Source organism: Oncorhynchus clarkii, chromosome 9 (assembly GCF_045791955.1).
Source record: "Oncorhynchus clarkii lewisi isolate Uvic-CL-2024 chromosome 9, UVic_Ocla_1.0, whole genome shotgun sequence".
Lineage (NCBI taxonomy): Eukaryota > Metazoa > Chordata > Actinopteri > Salmoniformes > Salmonidae > Oncorhynchus > Oncorhynchus clarkii.
Genome location: NC_092155.1, coordinates 64,584,693 through 64,602,776, shown reverse-complemented (window position 1 = coordinate 64,602,776; position 18,084 = coordinate 64,584,693). Strand labels below are relative to the sequence as shown.

At 41.3% G+C, this 18,084-nt stretch overlaps 2 protein-coding genes across 5 annotated transcripts; one reads left to right on the top strand and one right to left on the bottom strand.

Annotated features, from left to right (window-relative positions):
• Positions 1-522: 522 nt before the first annotated feature.
• LOC139416738 (homeodomain-interacting protein kinase 1-like) lies at positions 523-14,357 on the bottom strand. 4 transcript variants are annotated; one of them, XM_071165771.1, is made up of 18 exons: positions 13,787-14,357; positions 12,725-13,485; positions 10,921-11,112; positions 10,547-10,728; positions 8,592-8,715; positions 8,206-8,325; positions 7,624-7,710; positions 6,920-7,101; positions 6,341-6,482; positions 5,586-5,790; positions 5,174-5,292; positions 4,793-4,921; positions 3,702-3,871; positions 3,364-3,501; positions 2,975-3,142; positions 2,522-2,733; positions 2,269-2,402; positions 523-1,916 (listed from the first exon to the last, which is right to left on the bottom strand). In XM_071165771.1, exons 2-18 carry the CDS (start codon positions 13,481-13,483, stop codon positions 1,530-1,532), a joined length of 3,450 nt encoding a protein of 1,149 aa, XP_071021872.1. In that variant the 5' UTR covers positions 13,484-13,485; positions 13,787-14,357; the 3' UTR covers positions 523-1,529. The 4 variants fall into 4 exon arrangements, with proteins under 4 accessions (XP_071021872.1, XP_071021873.1, XP_071021874.1 ...); XM_071165772.1 differs by having other exon boundaries at positions 3,702-3,868; XM_071165773.1 differs by lacking the exon at positions 4,793-4,921.
• A 153-nt stretch (positions 14,358-14,510) lies between these two features.
• On the top strand, positions 14,511-18,079 carry LOC139416739 (uncharacterized). The gene is made up of 14 exons (XM_071165775.1): positions 14,511-14,968; positions 15,207-15,352; positions 15,464-15,527; positions 15,629-15,686; positions 15,801-15,906; positions 16,003-16,082; positions 16,237-16,316; positions 16,396-16,426; positions 16,682-16,788; positions 16,932-16,956; positions 17,043-17,147; positions 17,293-17,421; positions 17,542-17,665; positions 17,808-18,079. The coding sequence occupies exons 1-14, from the start codon at positions 14,791-14,793 to the stop codon at positions 17,970-17,972; spliced, it is 1,398 nt and encodes a 465-aa protein (XP_071021876.1). The 5' UTR covers positions 14,511-14,790; the 3' UTR covers positions 17,973-18,079.
• Positions 18,080-18,084: the final 5 nt, after the last annotated feature.

The window sequence follows — 18,084 nt, the reverse complement described above, 5'->3', positions numbered from 1 at the left end:
GGATGAGGTCATTATAGTCAATCATATCTAAGATTCACCAGATGTTATTACTAATGTGTCGACCACGCATAAAGCCAGATTGTTCTTTCTTCATCAATTATATGATACAAGCCTTGTTTCAACCTCTTAGCAAATACAAGGGCAAATAATTTCCCATCATTATTCAACAGGCTATTATTATTCAACGGGTCTCCAGTTGTCTATATAAAGACTATCCTTATTAGGTTTGGGAATCAAAGTAATTACACCTTGCTTTAAGGAAGCCGGTAACTCCCCCTTTTCTATTGTTTCTTGGAACATAGCAAGAATGAAAGGAATCAATGTATCATTGACATTCCTAGCCGATCTGATCGCCATTTGGGAGGATGTGAGCAAGCCGGATCAGCCAGGGCCAACCAAACACAAATAGAAGTATCCGCTTCATTCTATAGATTTGTTTTGTATGAAAGTATATATTCTGTTATATATAGCTTATTAACAAAAAGCATTATAGATCTTTTGCAAAAATACAGTACCACAGTATACATCTTAAAAAACATTTTATTGCCTATATGATGATTAAGGTGTACTGTCTGTTCTATGTAGCACTTCACATTATAATAGTATGATTGTATGAACAACCATCATGTCACCAAAACCATCAACTCTATATCCAACATCTATTTATATACTCATGAATCACCATCAGATTCAACACAATTCACCAAATTAATTCAAGGTTGACAGGAGCCTATCAATAGGCTTAAAGTGGTGATGAGATTATTCATGTGATGTGTGGAATATGTGAGCAGCACTTTCAAAGTCAAGGGCCTTTGACAAGCGCCTCAGTGACAGGCTGGAGAAAAACACAAAAGATTCATGTTTGCAAACGGCAATGTCAGAAGTTTCAGATAAGGTGATTTTGTCAACAAATTTCATCTGTATTTTTTAACAAACATAAACACAAAACATTTATAACAGAGACCAACTCTGTTCAGGGTCATTTGCAATGTATAGACACAAAAAAAATGCTAAAAGCAAATTAATAAAAGGTACATTATAATATACAATTTGATTAGCAGAAGTACATGATGAAAATAACAATGGAAATAAATTGTCATAATGGCATAAAGGACATAAATGGTTAGTGCTTTTGACAGGTAGGCTATTATAAGCTTATTATTCTAAAAACAAAGATATTCAAAAATGAAATACTGGCTTTACATAGAAGAAATGTCTAAATACTTTTTGTTAACATAAGTGTGCTTAATTTAAGTAACGGGGAAAAAAGCGAAAGGGAAAAAACTCATATTTACCACGTTAAAACCGTCTCTGAAATCAGGAAATTGCCAACAAAGCTGTTAAAATGTTAAAGAAGGTCTTAATAAATTGCACATTTAAAAAACATGACAAATCATTGTCCCAGTGCTATACTTGTGCAGTTGGGCACCTTTATAATCTTGGTCTCCATTTGGTCTTCCGCTGGGCTAGAGAGCTGATCTGTCCACAGATTATATTTCTATGGTTCTGTCTCAGGCAGCTTCTATTCTTCACAGGTAGGGGTACTGACTGAGCTTCCTTTGGCTTAGCTGGTAGGCTGCCGCGCTGGATCGGGGAACGGGGTAAGGCTGGGCCGCCAGCTGCTGCTGGTGGTGGTACTGTCCCTGGGCATGTAGGAGCCCCAGGGAGGAGTAGGGCCCATTGGGCCGGGCATGTCGAGAAGAGCCGCCGGCATGGAGCTGGTCCACGGCCTGGGAGACAGAGGCCAGGGCGGCAGAGGCAGGGTAGGCGTACAGGTTCGGGGTAGAGGTGAAGATGGAGGCAGCCTCGTGCAGGCGGTAAGAGGAGTTGGAGGAGATGGGAGGAGGGTAAGTGGTCTGACGGGGCAAGGAGCTGTTGTTGCCTCCTGTTCGGTCTTGTGATGATGACTGCTGTACCTGGAGAGGAAAACATTGGCTACAATTTATATCACTTCATTCACATTTTACATTTACATTTTTATTTTATTTAATATATTTAACTAGGCAAGTCAGTTAAGAACAAATTCTTATTTTCAATGACAGCCTAGGAACAGTGGGTTAACTGCCTTGTTCAGGGGCAGAATGACAGATTTTTACCTTGTCAGCTCAGGGATTCGATCTAGCAACCTTTTGGTTACTGGCCCAAAGCTATTAACCACTAGGCTACCTGCCACCCCATATACACCTTACCTTCATTCACATTCTAGATAACTACATTTTAAATAAAAACCCTAAGACATGACAATTGAGATCAACCATATACCCTTACCTGACTCAGGTTGAGTGGTTGGGATCTGCTAGTTGTGGCACTCTGGTTGCGATCAGAGCTGGAGGTCCTTCCTGCCCTGCTGGACTGCTGAGCTGTCCCCTTCTTGGATTTACCAGAGACATTAGCAGGTTTATCTGAAAATCAATCAAACCAAATTATTTAAGGTGAAAAGCAACAAAACTAAGGAGGTGGGCAGCTCCATCTATACAATAGTAGGGGGAACACTAGACTGGAGGTGTGTTACCACGCCAACCTGTTTTTTGTACTCTGCTCTCCCCAGACTGGGTCTTCACTAAGGGCAGGATGATGGCTAGAGACTTGGAGAAGGAGTGGGAGGTCTGGGACGAGGAGGAGCTGTTGGCCAGGCCCTTGGGGCTCAGGGGACTGCTGGTGGACGAGTCAGAGTCATGCGAGTCGTGGACTGTCACACAGCTAATCACGTTGGCCCGCTGGTTAGCACCAGAGCTGTGACAGAAAAGAGGAAGAAAACTTTATCGTTTTCTTTTTGAACACAAAAATTCCTCTTTTGCTTTCAACCCAACCCCTTGAGACACACAGACACACTCACCCGAGGGATTGAGACTAAAGCCAGGGTCATCCAGGGTGCTGGTTTCAGCTACTTAACAAAACAGCAGCGTATCTCCATTGTCTCTCATTCATTCACACATTAGGTGGATACATTAGAATACACAGGATGTGACCTCACCTGGCAGCAGGGAACTTCCCGTCATCCTCGTCCTCTGTGTCACTATGGATAGTGATAATGCTGACAGCAGGGCTGGGAGTATCAGAGATGATTATTGGATCACCACTCAAGGCAGGCAGTGGTGTGTTGTGGACCATAGGGGTGGCTGTCTGCAGAGACAACACAGGCCTGCAAAGGGACAAATGTCATTATAACAGGAAAGTATATTGAGATGTTTCAATGTGCTTTAAAAAAGTTTGTGTTGATCTGAAAGTCCTCAATCATTAAGGGGCAACGGGGTATCACTGATTCATAGAAATCACATACCTAATGAGGAAGAGAACCATACAGTATACAAGAGTATGAATAAAGTGTGTATTCCTGGACCTGACCATTGGGTTGAAATTTACCTGGCCCTACTGTCGGCATGTCGAGCCTTAGACCTTTTCCCCTGCTGAGATCTTGCTTGGAACTGGGCCGCAAGTGCATGACGCCCCAGTGTATGGTCCTGCTGTTTGATGCCATGGTAATGACTGCCATGACGACCCCTGGCATGACAACAACTTGTAATTAGCTTCCCTAGCATATCTGAATCAGTACAACACAATATTATCTGAACCATCTAACGTCTCCACATACTGTAACCTAGATACAAAATAATGTCAGAAAATATCAAATTAGGGCTTCCTCTGCAATTTGGACAATGATATGGCCTTAGTGCCCAGAGGGACAGCACTGCAGTACTCACCTCCAGTGTGAGGCCTGTTGTCCTGAGCTGTCTCCCCCAGAGAGGGGGGCTCCCATGGGGGAGTCAGGGACCAGAGTCTGGGTTTGGCTGGGGTTGTGGATGGACATACCTGGCATCTGCTGCCACGTGGAGGGGATGAGGATCTGCTGGGTGCCTGCTGGCCAGCCCTGCTGTACACACACACAGACAAAAACAAACAAAGTGATTTATTCTAGGTTTGCTTCTAAAACAACTAACACTGAGATCAATGAAAGCAAGTTGAACAGTCTGTTTTAAGGGAAATAGAAAAATGCTGTGCTACATGTGAGTATGAGTCAGACCATTACAGGTTGGGTGTGGATTCTACAAGAACCACTGGGAAGAGGCATGACAAGCACATGCAGTTTGCAGACAGACATGATTCAGTGTCTGCTCCTGTCATACATGGAAAGCTATAGGCATCCAGCATGCCCCCACTGAGTCAAGCTCAAATTCAAAGGGGAAAGAAAAACATTCTATGATTGTTCTCTGTTCCCCGGACTTCCAAAGCATGACCCGAACAGAGAAAACCTCAATAGTTACTGCTGAGGGAAATATGTTTGAAATCAAAACACCATTAAACCGGCACTCCAACTAGCAGATGAAACAACTGTTCATTCTCTCAAGCCAAGCTCAAGCCCTGGAAGACAGTTCTGTGGAACTGAGAAGGTGCTTTAAAACCTGAAACTCAAGAGTAATCTGTTAAGAGAAGCATGACAGACAATCAGCATTCTAAGATTGTATTTCTAATGTCTGCTGCACGATTCCAGGACCAAAGCAACAACATTGATATTTTGAATCAACAGGGATTCCAAAGGTTGAAGTGATGAAGTGCAAATTTACATTTGGTTGAATCTATTTACATTTCAGCAAGACTTCCAGAAACTTCAGCTGTCTCTGTATCATAATACAACATCTCTCTTTTTGGAAGGGGAAGAGAAAAGGAGAGATGAGATGCTGCAAGCATAAGCACAGACCAGAGTTAGCAGCAGTACATGCGTCCCATGCTCTGCCCACCCCTGACATGTGTCGGAGGAGAAAGGGGCAACGGGGTATTAGTGACAGTGCTTTACCAGCATGGTGGGGCTCTGTTCCAGTAGGCCAGGCCTTCCAGCCCCACAGCCCAGGGGCAGTGAAAACAGAGGGGCCATTCCTGCCACAGGGGCTTGCAGGGTGGCTACCATCAATGGATTGCAGGATTGCTGGTGGGGAGGAGGTTTAAGGGAGGGATGTAGGGGTTAGATAAATGGACAGGGAAGGTCAATCCGATCTCCACATCCCTTCACCAATCAGTCGGAGACTGATTCCCAAAGAAAGGAGAGGATGTTAAGGAGGCTAAACACCTTGGTGTGAGGAATCCTGTCAATACTACTCTGGTTATTCATAGGATTTCAATGGACACACATGGAGTCAAGCTGTGGTGGGTAGTCATACAGCACTCAGTCTTGCTGTACCTGTGTGAGCATTCCAGGCTGGAGATGCAGAGGCTGAGTGGACTGGTTCTGGGGCACCATGGGAACAGAGTTATCCATCCTCACTGGGAACCCAGAGTGTTTACTGGATGACTGGAGGCCTAAGAAGAAAGGAAGGCGGTGGATTAGTTACAATGTCATGCATACAGCTCTGCAGATGCAAACTGCAGACTTTTACATCTAACTAGGGACAATTGGACAACATTATGAAGTACCAGATCCTCTTGTGTTATTACATCACATAAGGCTACACAACATGTATCACTGAAAGCGGTCTCCCACATTACAACCTATGTACTTAGCTGCGACATGAATTTGGTCTTCATTCGAGTTCAGCAAGAGAGGCAAACAAACTATACTTATAACATTATAACCCTGCCCCATCTGTTCTCACCCTGGATGGTGGGTGGGCAGACTATGAGAGTCTGCTGGAAAGGCTCTGCCTGGCCACACAGCTGGGTGGGTCTGGTCTGCAGAGGGACACTTTGCTGGTGGAGACCTGGGATGTTGATAGTAGCCTGCTGATACAGCCCCGACTGGTAGTTCAGCAGAGGGACGTTGCTGCTCAGGGACAGGGACTGGCCACCGGTTGACGCCACCTGACATGGTGTGGATAACATGAAATAACTATTCATCACATTTTACTTTCACACTTTACGTGCTGTAAAATATTCATGCTAGGACATGCTGAGTAAGTCTGATGATAAAAGATATTAGCTTAAGGGGAAAAAGATCCTTAGTACTGTGATGAAAATGTGTTTTTCTTATAAGTAATTTCTGTGTTCTATTCATGTGCTGTTCTATAAACCAATTTCTGTGTTCATGCAAGTGACTTGAGTGAACGAATCCTCACTATCAGTAGCTGCAATTTGGCAGTACACCCAGACCTTGTTTTGAGAACGAAAGATATCTCAGTTTCAAGGTCTCAGCTTATAAGAAGTGAGGTATTGGTCGGTCACATGAATGAAACAAAACAGTCATGATTAATTAGTTATGCTAAATCATGCAAATGTAACTTGTCTGAGTTTCTGACAGACAGACGTTCACTATGGTGCATTACCTTTGTTGGAACCTCCAGCGAGCTGACAATAATGATTCATTTAAGATGAACTTTTAGTGTCCCTGTGTAATTTACACAACAGTTCTCACCTGGTTGTGCTGGCTGCTAAATGTAACAGTGAGGTTTGTAGCTGCACTGGGGGTGTTGCTGCTAGAAAACAGATTCTTTCCACTCTCGAAAGGGTTGACCCTTCGCTTGCAAATGTCCATGTTCTGGAAGCACGACTTCACACTGAAAAAGAAGAAATATCAAGGCATATGTGAATCTAAAGGAGCAAGGTACTCTGTACTCTTTTAATATCCACCTGGCACAGCCAGAAGAGGACTGGCCACACCTCAGAGCCTGGTTCCTCTCTAGGTTTCTTCCTCGGTTCCTGTCTTTCTAGGGAGTTTTTCCTAACCACCGTGCTTCTACATCTGCATTGCTTGCTGTTTGGGGTCTTAGGCTGGGTTTCTGTATAAGCACTTTGTGACTGCTGATGTAAAAAGGGATTTATAAATACATTTGATTTGATGATACATTTTATCCTGAGAGAAAAACAAGGAGATTTGCCAAGCTGTCTTAATCCTGGGCTATCGTGTGTAAGAGCTCTTAGGCCAAACAATTGATATAAAATTTAATTTGACATAAATGCCACAATACGATAGTCCTGATGATCCTCTACTTACTGTGAGCTGTGAGGGAAGTGCAACAGGTGGGTCATGGTGACAAAGGTGTGGTTGAGGGTCTTCATGGGGGTGATGCGTTTGTCTGCGTCCAGCGTTAGCATCTTCTTCAGCAGGTCAATAAACTCTCTCCGGTCCGCCTTCTCTGCCTGGATGTCAGTCCCCGCCAGACTAGTCATGTTCACCTGCCACAACATACAGAAAGTCTGCTAAATGACTCAAATGTAAACATTTATAGATGCACTATGCAGAAATCGCTCCACCATTTCCTGGTTGCTAAAATTCGACTAATGTCAGTTTTATATGACAAAACAAGCAAGCATAGTGTAGAGAATCATTGTACCGTCTTTAATTATTATTATTTTATTTTTTAAACGCTGTGAAATATATTTTCCATAACCAAAAATATTGTTTTCAGCTGTTTGAATCTGGTGTACAAAGCAGAAAGTAAAAGAAGCAAAAAACAAAACTTAAGAACGGGAAGCATAGAAATAGTGCAAATAGAACAGATATACAGCTTCTTAGACTTGCTTTCAAACCGAATGACAGTTGCATATTGCATCTTTAAACATCCAAGTCTACTCTAAAGAGATCAAATAAATTAGAGATATGAAACATACCAATTTATAAGCATAGCCTAATACAAAATAGTAATGGATTAATGACGAGTGGATTTATAGAATGAATGGCGACCTAGTCACCCTCACCTGCATCATATCATCCAGACAGTTGAAGATGTATTTCCGAGCCTCCTTTGACTTTATCCCCAGCTCCGCCTCGTGCTCTGAAGGAGTCTACAGACAAAAAGAAAACGTAAAATAAAACATTTAATTAAAAATACTATTAAAAGGTTCTGTACAATATACATCAGTGAACAAGATATTTCAGCAATGTGCACCCACACATCACAATTGCCGCTACCATACTCTTATCCACTATTGCTAATACTGAACAATTTAAACACTTACCCTGAACAATTTAAACACCAGCCCTTCAATCCCCCCTTTCTCTAATACATGTGTAAATATTGTACATTAAATGTGCCTTCTGTATTTTACTCTAGCAAAAAAATGTATTCTATTCTACTGAGCCATTTACTTTATGTTCGTATTCTTATCTTGTATTATTTCTTGTTGTTGTATTGTCGAGAAGGAACCTGCAAGTAAGCATTTCGTTTGAAGGTATATAGCATGTATTTCCTGTACATACAACTAAAAAAACTTAAAACATAATTAGCTATAAACATGTAATTATCAACATTCTGATTCCTAATATGTTACCTACTGTACCTTGAGCCTCCATAGGGGGTAGCTGGAGTCAGGGCCTCTGTTAAAGAAGCGACTGGACTTGGTGCCTTCACTCAGGAGGTATTCAGCAGGCAGGCCCTGGGTCTGGGAGATGTACCGGATCTGATGAAGCCAAGAGAAAAGCAACAGCAACAGTGTTAATCAGAGATTGGTCACAAACAGACTTAGGGCCAGTTTCCCAGACACCGATTAAGCCTAATGGAAATCTCCACTGAACACACTTTAGTCCAGGACTACACTTAATCTGTGTCTGGAAAACCAGCCCCTTCATGTATGACTGATACTTCAACAAAATGGAGGAAACAAATACATGTCAATGATGGATGACAGTGTCGTATCTCACAAAAAGTAGAAGAGGTGCTGCTGACCTGATCATACTCTGAGGCACCAGGATAAAGAGGCCAACCCAAGAACAGTTCAGCAATGACGCAGCCCAGAGACCACATATCTATAGCTTCACAGAAGGGAAGGCCCAGGATGATCTCTGGCGCCCTGCAACAACACATTAAGTTGAAGTCGGAGGGTTACATACACCTTAGCCAAATACATTTATACTCAGTTTTTCACAATTCCTGACATTTAATCATAGTAAAAATCCCCTGCCTTAGGTCAGTTAGGATCACCACTTTATTTTAAGAATGTGAAATGTCAGAATAATAGTAGAGAGAATGATTTATTTCAGCTTTTATTTCTTTCATCACATTCCCAGTGGGTCAGAAGTTTACATACACTCAATAAGTATTTGGTAGCATTGCCTTTAAATTGTTTAACTTGGGTCAAACGTTTCGGTAGCCTTCCACAAGCTTCCCACAATAAGTTGGGTAAATTTTGGCCCATTCCTCCTGACAGAGCTGGTGTAACTGAGTCAGGTTTGTACTGTAGGCCTCCTTGCTCGCACATGCTTTTTCAGTTCTGCCCACAAATGTTCTATATGATTGAGGTCAGGGCTTTGTGATGGCCACTCAAATACCTTGACTTTGTTGTCCTTAAGCCATTTTGCCACAACTTCGGAAGTATGCTGCTTGTGGTCATTGTCCATTTGGAAGACCCATTTGCGACCAAGCTTTAACTTCCTGACTGATGTCTTGAGATGTTGCTTCAATATATCCACATAATTTTCCTTTCCTCATGATGCCATATATTTTGTGAAGTGCACCAGTCCCTCCTGCAGCAAAGTACCCCCACAACATGATGCTGCCACCCCCGTGCTTCACGGTTGGGATGGTGTTCTTCGGCTTGCAAGCCTCCCCCTTTTTCCTCCAAACATAACGATGGTCATTATGGCCAAACAGTTCTATTATTGTTTCATCAGACCAGAGGACATTTCTCCAAAAACTACGATCTTTGTCCCCATGTGCAGTTGTAAACTGTAGTCTGGCTTTTTTTATGGGGGGTTTGGAGCAGTGCCTTCTTCCTTGCTGAGCGGCCTTTCAGGTTATGTCGATATAGGACTCGTTTTACTGTGGATATAGATACTTTTGTACCTGTTTCCTCCAGCATCTTCACAAGGTCCTTTGCTTTTGTTCTGGGATTGATTTGCTCTTTTCGCAACAAAGTATGTTAATCTCTATGAGACAGAAAGCGTCTCCTTCCTGAGCGGTATGACGGCTGCGTGGTCCCATGGTGTTTATACTTGCGTACTATTGTTTGTACAGAGGAATGTGGTACCTTCAGGCATTTGGAAATTGCTCTCATGGATGAAGCAGACTTGTGGAGGTCTACATTTTTTTTTCTGAGGTCTTAGCTGATTTCTTTTGATTTTCCCATGTCACGCAGAGAGGCACTGAGTTTGAAGGTAGGCCTTGAAATACATCCACAGGTACACCTCCAATTGACTCAAATGATGTCAATTAGCCTATCAGAGGCTTCTAAAGCCATGACATAATTTTCTGGAATTTTCAAAGTTGTTGAAAGGCACAGTCAACTTCTGACCCACTGGAATTGTGATACAGTGGATTGTAAATGAAATAATCTGTCTGTAAACAATTGTTGGAAAAATGACTTGTGTCATGCACAAAGTAAATGTCCTAATCGACTTGCCAAAACTAGTTTGTTAACAAGAAATTTGTGGAGTGGTTGAAAAACTGGACATGTTGGTAACATGAGTACATAATATTGAGCCTGCAATACATCCATGGCTACTGAGACTCTTGTGTCACAAAACGACACATGCACCAGGGTTGGGCTCAATTAAATGTGTATTCAGTCAATTCAATAAGTAAATTGAAAATCCAATGCCGATTTTACTTATTGGAATATTCTGTTTACTTCCTGAATTTACTGAATCGAAATGAGATTGACCCCAACCCTGACTGGCACTCACCGGTAGTAGCGTGACTGTAGGTAGGTGGAACACACTGCCTTAGAAACGTGGCTGGCGGAGCCGAAGTCGATGACCTTCACCCTGTAGGGCTGTCTGAGAGGATCCACCAGCATGATGTTCTCAGGCTTCAGGTCAGCATGGATTAGACCCAGGCTCTTCAGCTTCAACATGGCCGTGGCCACCTGATGACATACGTGGCAATGTAAAAACTATATATATATATACATATATGTATGTATTATGTATATGGCTGTACAATATGTGTATGATATGGGTAACGTGCAATATGTACAGTGTATTGTGTTATTTTGCATATAGTAGTATTGTGCAGTACTAAAAAAGTGTTCAAGACTATTAATTGTACTGTATCTTACCTGCTGCAGCACAGGCCGGATGGACTTGAGCAGCAGTGGGCTGAACTTGCTGTGTTTCAGAAAGTCATAGAGATTCTGCTCCAACATCTCAAACACGAGACAGGTGTGGTTCTTGTGTTGGAAACACTCGTAGGAACGCACAAAGTTGAACTCGTCTGCGTTCTCTGTGCTCAGTCTGCTCAGGATACTCACCTGCAGGACGATGGTAGATACAGAGCCTTCAGAAAGTATTCATTCCACATTTTGTTGTGTTACAGCCTGAATTCAAAACGGATAAAAAAAAATAATTCTCAACCATCTACACAAAATAACCGATAATGACAAAGTCAAACATGTTTTTTTACATTTTAGAAAATGTATTGAAAATTAAATACAGAAATATCTCATTTACATAAGTATTTACACCTCTGTCACCGTTTACAGCTGTGAGTCTTTCTGGGTACGTTTTTAAGAGCTTTGCACACCTGGATTGTACAGTATTTGCACATTATTCTTTATACATTATTCAAGCATCTGTCAAGTTGGTTGTTGATCATTGCTAGATAGCCATTTTTAAGTCTTGCCATAGATTTTCAAGCTGATTTAAGTCAAAACTGTAACTTGGCCACTCAGGATCATTCAATGTCATCTTGATAAGCAACTCCAGTGTATATTTGGCCTTATGTTTTAAGTTATTGTCCTGCTGAAAGGTGAATTTGTCTCCCAGTGTCTGTTGGAAAGCATACTGAACCAGGTTTTCCTCTTGGACTTTGTTTTTGCTTAGTTCCATTCCATTTTGTCCTAAAAAAAATCTCCCTAATCCTTGCGATGACAAGCATACACATAACATGATGCAGCCACCACCATGCTTGAAAATATGAAGAGCGGTACTCATTTATGTGTTGTGTCTGCATAACACTTTGTATTCAGGACATAAAGTTAGCAGTTTTAATTTAGTGCCTTATTGTAAACAGGATGCATGTTTTGCAATATTTGTATTCTGCACAGGCTTCCTTGTTTTCAATATGTAATTTAAGTTAGGATTATGAAGTAACTACAATGTTGATCCATCCTCAGTTTCCTTCCTCTCCGGCAACTGAGTTAGGAAGGACACCTGTATGTTTGTAGTGACTGGGTATATTGATACACCATCCAAAGTGTAATTAAAAACTTCACCATGTTAAGGGATAGTCAATTTATTTTTTTTAAAGATATCTACCAATAGGTGCCCTTTGCAAGGCATTGAAAAACCTCCCTGGTAAATGTGGTTGAATCTGTGTTTGAAATTCACTGCTCAACTAAGGGATCCTACAGATAATTGTATGTGTGGGGTATAGAGATGAGGTCATTAAAAAAATCATGTTAAACACTATTATTGCACACAGAATGTCCATGCAACTTACTTGTTAAGCAAAAGTTTACTCCTGAACATATTTAAGCTTGCCATAACAAAGGGGCTGAATAGTTATTGACCCAAGACATTTCAGCTTTTCATGTTTTATTAATTTGTAAACATTTCAGAAAACATCATTCCACTTTAACATTATGGGGTATTGTGTGTAGGCCAGTGACAACATCTAAATTAAATTAATTTTAAATTCAGGCTGTAACAACAAAATGTGGATAAAGTCAAGGGGTGTGGATACTTTCTGAAGGCACTGTAGATATGTTAAACTATTTTAATATCATCTCCTTCTCAAACTTCTACAAAATGTACACATGCATGGTACCTCTACAATTTTCAAATTCAATTGAAGCTCTGACCAGATACTAATTTATCTGGTTAAAGCTTACAAGAAAGTCACTTCTGCTTAGTGACACTAACCTCAATTTGACCTTGCCGGGCATATGAAGGATGATTCTTCAAGATCTTGATGGCCACGATTTCATTGGTGCCACGCTTCCAGCATTTAGCCACCTGGCCAAATGTACCTCTCCCTAGGAACTCCAGCACCTCATAACTGTTAGACAAAGAGCACAGGATCTCATGCTGCACTAGCTGGTAGTCTCCCTCACTGTGGGAGTTACTACTCTTAGTGGTGGAGGTGGAATGTGCTATGGACTGGGCTGTGGTGGTCCCCCCACCAGCGGCGGGGCGGTTGGAGAACACAGGGGCAGAGAGCTCCTCCAGGATCTGAACACTGTCACTGCTGTCCACCTCCTCACTTTTCCTCTTCAGGCTGTTACTGTACTGCTTGTGGTATAGGTCCCCTGGCTGGGAGGAGGATGCAGCATCCTTGACATAGTGACTGGTAGAAGAGGAGGAAGATGAAGAGGGTCCTCGGGCACTGCCTGTGCTGTCTGCCGCCCGTACGACTGTCTGCTCCCGGGAGCCTCCCCCCATTGATGGATACCCCTGGTTGGAGTTGGAGGAGTTGTATGCTGGGTTGAAACTTGATGCAGAGGGGGAGGATGTGTTTCCATTTCCCTGGATGGGGCCCTGCTGCTGGTAGTAAGTGTAGTTGTTGTCTCCCACCTGGACACTCACATCCCATACACTGTTCTCTACTTTCAATTTCTTGGTACGAGTGTATGCACTGGAGGAGACTGATGGAGAGGAGAAAACCTGGAGCTGGGAAGCCATGTCTACACAAAATGGGAGGCAAAGAGATTACTGGAAGCTGGCTACCTCTCAATCATCATAAACTGACAGCTGGTGTTAACTAGCTATATTACATTGTTGTAATAGATCAAACAGTTCAAATCATTTTAGCAGCATTACAACTCAAACGTTAGCTAACGTTAGTGTTTCATCGAAGTGTCTTGCTTTCTACGGGCCCAGGCTGTGTGTTATGCGGACCAAAGCAACTAGCTAGGCTAAGGACGCTTATGGGAAACTGTTTGTCAACAACTGGAAAATAACATATATTGCATAGGTAAACGTCACCTGTGTTTGGTTTAGTCTTGCGGGTCCGATCGATTTCCCAAAACAGCAAGCCTCATAGCTAGCTAGTTGTAGGCGGATAAGAGCTAAGATTCCAGCGAATGCGAACTTCATGCAGATCTCCCCTCGAGATCTCAAAACCGGGACATCATAATAACAACACGAGGATATCACACGACATCACATCATTTTAGAGGCACATAGAAAATGTAGTCAAACTGACTACAAAAACAGCAGGATAGACCCATCCATCAATCCATAACAAATCAACCGTATACCTAAGCACCAGAAGCGCTTCAGCATTACCGTAAGGATTGAAAACAAGCGCATTATAAAATGTAGTCTCCTAAAAATAATCTCAGGATTACATTTTAGACTAAACAGAAACAATAATTGAAAAGATCAGAAGAAACATCACCGCCTCTGCTTGGTGTTTGTGGTAGCTACACTTTTTAAGAGACCAAATGAAATATTTGACTAGGAGGAACGAGGAAATAGAACCCATGGTACTGCCACTTCTCACATCGTGAGAATTTCGTGAACGCTTGCGAAACAGACCAAGCAGGGGTTGGAGAAATCAATGAGAGAATTCTTACTTAGTTATTACTTTTCTCTACATCTAAAAGGCACAACCTAGATTCAATACAACGTCTTAAGTATTTGAACATGTTATTACGCCAACCTCGTGGAAATGACAAACTGACACGTTTTCATTAAAAACAACTTTATATCGAAGGAGTGCCTTTGATTTGAGCTCTGCACATGCGCCGTTTTGCTTGTTTCGTTTCTACGAATTTATTTTAATTTTAGTAGACAAGTCAGTTAAGAACAAATTCTTATTTTCAACGACGGCCTAGTGGATCTGTCTTGTTCAGGGTTTCGATCTTGCAAGATTTCGGTTACTAGTCCAACGCTCTAACCACTAGGCTACCTGCCGCCCCAGAATGAGTTTAGCCAAACATTTTTTATAACTAACACTATATGTGGTTTAGCTAGCTAACGTCGCCATGACATCGCTTACAAGTGTGATAAAGGATTTATATCGGATAGGCAGAAACTGCTTATCTTCATACTGTACTGTTTTATCTCGTTTGTGCCGCGCGCATGCTCAGATGGTGGCCTTGGAGATGTCGAAAAGGTTTAGCATTAGCCATAATATAAATAACAAAGCACACCACAGCAAAGGTAAGAAACGTTAACCAACATTTAAGCAAATTCAACAATAATGTAAAAGTATGTAAATTTCAGTTGCTTCAGAGAAGTTGTGTGAAACCATCATAAAATAAGCAAGCTAGCTAGCCAGGTTAGCATAACACAATCTGTGACGTAGTTAGTTAGCTAGCAAATTTAAAGGGATACGTTAGCCCTCTAAAAACACAGTCTAATGTTTTCCACCAAATAGATTTGTTTACATTTCTTTTAGAGGAGGACCATGTCAGATCTCTACCCTCCATGGCCGCACAAACTGAAAATGGGTTTTTACATCTGAAACAGTACCTCAAAGAGATGTCCTCCATGAGAAAAGCTTTGAACACAGGTCGTCCCTTGGTAATTTGCTTGAGGGACCAGGTATTTTAGCTACCTACTCAATAGGAATTACCTATCAATCTCTGAGCTCTGTTAAAAGCTTGGAACAGTTTTAATGTAACATCACGTTTTTGTATTTATTGTATTTAATAGGATAGACTTCCACCCCTACCAAAGAAAACCTCACCCAGATCTACTAATGACAAGATTGCTGCAGGTAGGCCTATGCTAACATTTGGAATATATCTGTCCCAACACTGTTTGTGTTGTTGACAACTATGTTCTTCCCTTCGCTTCCCCTGTCCCCTGCTGATAAAGATATAGAATGCACCATGTCAATAAAGCAGCATGCTCCAGCAGAAGAGGAAATATTAAGGTGCGTAAAGGATTTTTAACAAATCACATTTTTTATTGCACCAACACTTTCTTAAATGGCTATGCTACAACCGTCCTTCAGGGCCGTCAATATCATATTTTACGTTTTATACAGAAGGATAAAATTCAGGAGGGACGAGCACATAATAGAGAAGCTTCAGTGGATCTACAAGATACTTTGTGGCTTAACCAACATGAGGAATAGAGACCTGAAAACACTGGTGAGATTTGCTTTATTTGTGTGTGACATTTAGTGTTCATTCATTGTAGTAATAAATGACACAATTGTACAGTAAAGTTGTGTATTTCTCACCAAGTTGCCTCTTGCAAGTGGGTATGTGAACATCATCATGAAAGACACAGATAAAACCAATGTTCTTTTGAAGAACTCTCAGAGGTAACCAAACTAAATCCATTTATATCACCTCTTACAATACCCATTGACGTACAAAACTTAAATAGCTAGTTTATGGTAACCTGCTTGATTGAACTGCATTCAAATAAAAGCAATTTTTTATTTAAATATTTCAGATGTGATTCTATGTTGTCAGGTGTCTGATTCCATTTGCACCTGAGGACATGAACATCAACCCAGACTTGTGGGAGTCATTAATCAATCACCAAGACCAAGGCAGTAAAATTGTCCACAGATTTTCATGGGAATACCGGTACTATCATTGTTTTTAATGTTTTTTGTTTTTGTTTTTCAGAGCCAAAATCACCCTCCGCTAAGTTTGCTGGGTAAGAAATGTAATACATACTGGTTAAAATCTATATTTTATTTAGCAGACGCTCTTACCCAGAGCAACTAGGGTTAAGTGCCTTGCTCAAGGGCACATCGGCAGATGGTTTTACCTAGTCGGCTCAGGGATTCACACCAGCAACCTTTCGGTTACTGTCCCAATACTCTTAACCACTAGGCTACCTGCCACCCCTAATTAATAATGTATTTGCTAACCTAAGTTTAATGGTCAATTCCACCTTAAAACATTGCAGTTGTAAGCCTGTCCAGTTAGGACTCAGAAGGAAGGCAGGTCTAAAGGAGGTAGAGAATGAAACTGGGGACCTACCTCCTTGGTTGAACCTGCTCTTGGATGAGAACAGTTAGTACACAGCCATTTTGATTTGCAGTATAACAAATATATAAGGACCATATAATGACACTTCAGTATAAACGGCATATAACGGTTTACTTGGGTCTGAAAGTCAGATTGAAATAGTGATATTGACTATTTACTTTCCACAGCCACATATGAGAAGGATCCTCAGAAGTGAGTATCAGTGGCCAGTGTTTAAGACATTAATGAAACATGAGAGAGTAGAATATAGATATTCAATCTTCACATATTTTTTTCAGACCAAAGAACAGACATGATATGCTGGAACGTGTCAGAACAAAGTTCATCGAAATTCAGAGATCTATGAACAATCAGATGGAGACAGACATGTTAGAGAAGAAAATGTAAGCGGTTGTAATGATTCCAATATAGGCCTGTGTAATGTTAGACTTTTCCTCGCATTTAAAAAAAAAATTGTTTGATCAAAACATAAATGCAAGTGAAAAAATGTACAGTATAGACTCAGTATGTTTCATTTGTTTTGTTTAGACACAGAGAGGAGAGAATGAGGACTCTCCTGGATGCATTGATGGCCTCAAGGAAGGAGACAAGCCTACCTATGCTGCTCTCCTCACTAAAACATGAGCTCAGGGAACCAAAATCTGCGCTTTTATTTTGGCGAGTTTCAGTTCTATGTTACCAACATGTACAGTAGCCTACTATGTCACTTGTTCATGGGAAATACAGTAAATGTTGACATTGGTTGTATTTTAGTTTACTTTTAAAATGTTTTCTTAGGTATGAAATCCTGAAGAGCGATGTCTCAGAATTGTCTGATGACAGGGACTTTGAGTACAGGACCATCCTGCAGAAGATTGGCCAATTCCACAACTTCTCTCACAAGAAGTTGCCCTACTCAAAGGTAATCATTCCAAATTCTCTGGAAGTGAATAGATTCATGGCAAATTACATTTTTGAACACTTGTGTCAGTGTATCAGAGTTTGTGGATTATTAGTGTAAGCCTGACCATTAGTGAAAAAATAAACCCTGTTATTGTTTATAGGAGAAATTGTGTCTCCTTGTTCTCTCTCTGCCATCGAATCAGCTTCTCCAACCAGCCATGCAAGATGCTCTGATGTTCCTCACTGAGAACGTCTTCCAGCTCCTACCCCGACAACTCAAGCACTGGTATCAGTATCTCAAACTGCCCTTTTATGACGCCTCCTGAATCTTAAACTCAAGTCATCCTCAGAGGGCTGCCAGCCTATGGTTGTTATTTTAGTTTAAATTATATTAAATGTAATTTGTTTCAGAAATATGGACACATCAGTCTTGTGTAA

Bases quoted from the DNA above. Each gene is read 5' to 3' on its own strand.
- LOC139416738 (XM_071165771.1), bottom strand. From the start codon at position 13,483: ATGGCTTCCCAGCTCCAGGTTTTCTCCTCTCCATCAGTCTCCTCCAGT. The intron at 4,922-5,173 runs GTACAGCAAGAC...CCTCCCCACCAG, and splicing joins AGCCTGGAATGCTCACACAG to CAATCCTGCAATCCATTGAT. The intron at 3,502-3,701 runs GTGAGTACTGCA...TTGTCATGCCAG, and splicing joins CAACAGGCCTCACACTGGAG to GGGTCGTCATGGCAGTCATT.
- LOC139416739 (XM_071165775.1), top strand. From the start codon at position 14,791: ATGACATCGCTTACAAGTGTGATAAAGGATTTATATCGGATAGGCAGA. The intron at 16,083-16,236 runs GTAACCAAACTA...CTATGTTGTCAG, and splicing joins CTTTTGAAGAACTCTCAGAG to GTGTCTGATTCCATTTGCAC. The intron at 17,422-17,541 runs GCGAGTTTCAGT...ATGTTTTCTTAG, and splicing joins AAATCTGCGCTTTTATTTTG to GTATGAAATCCTGAAGAGCG.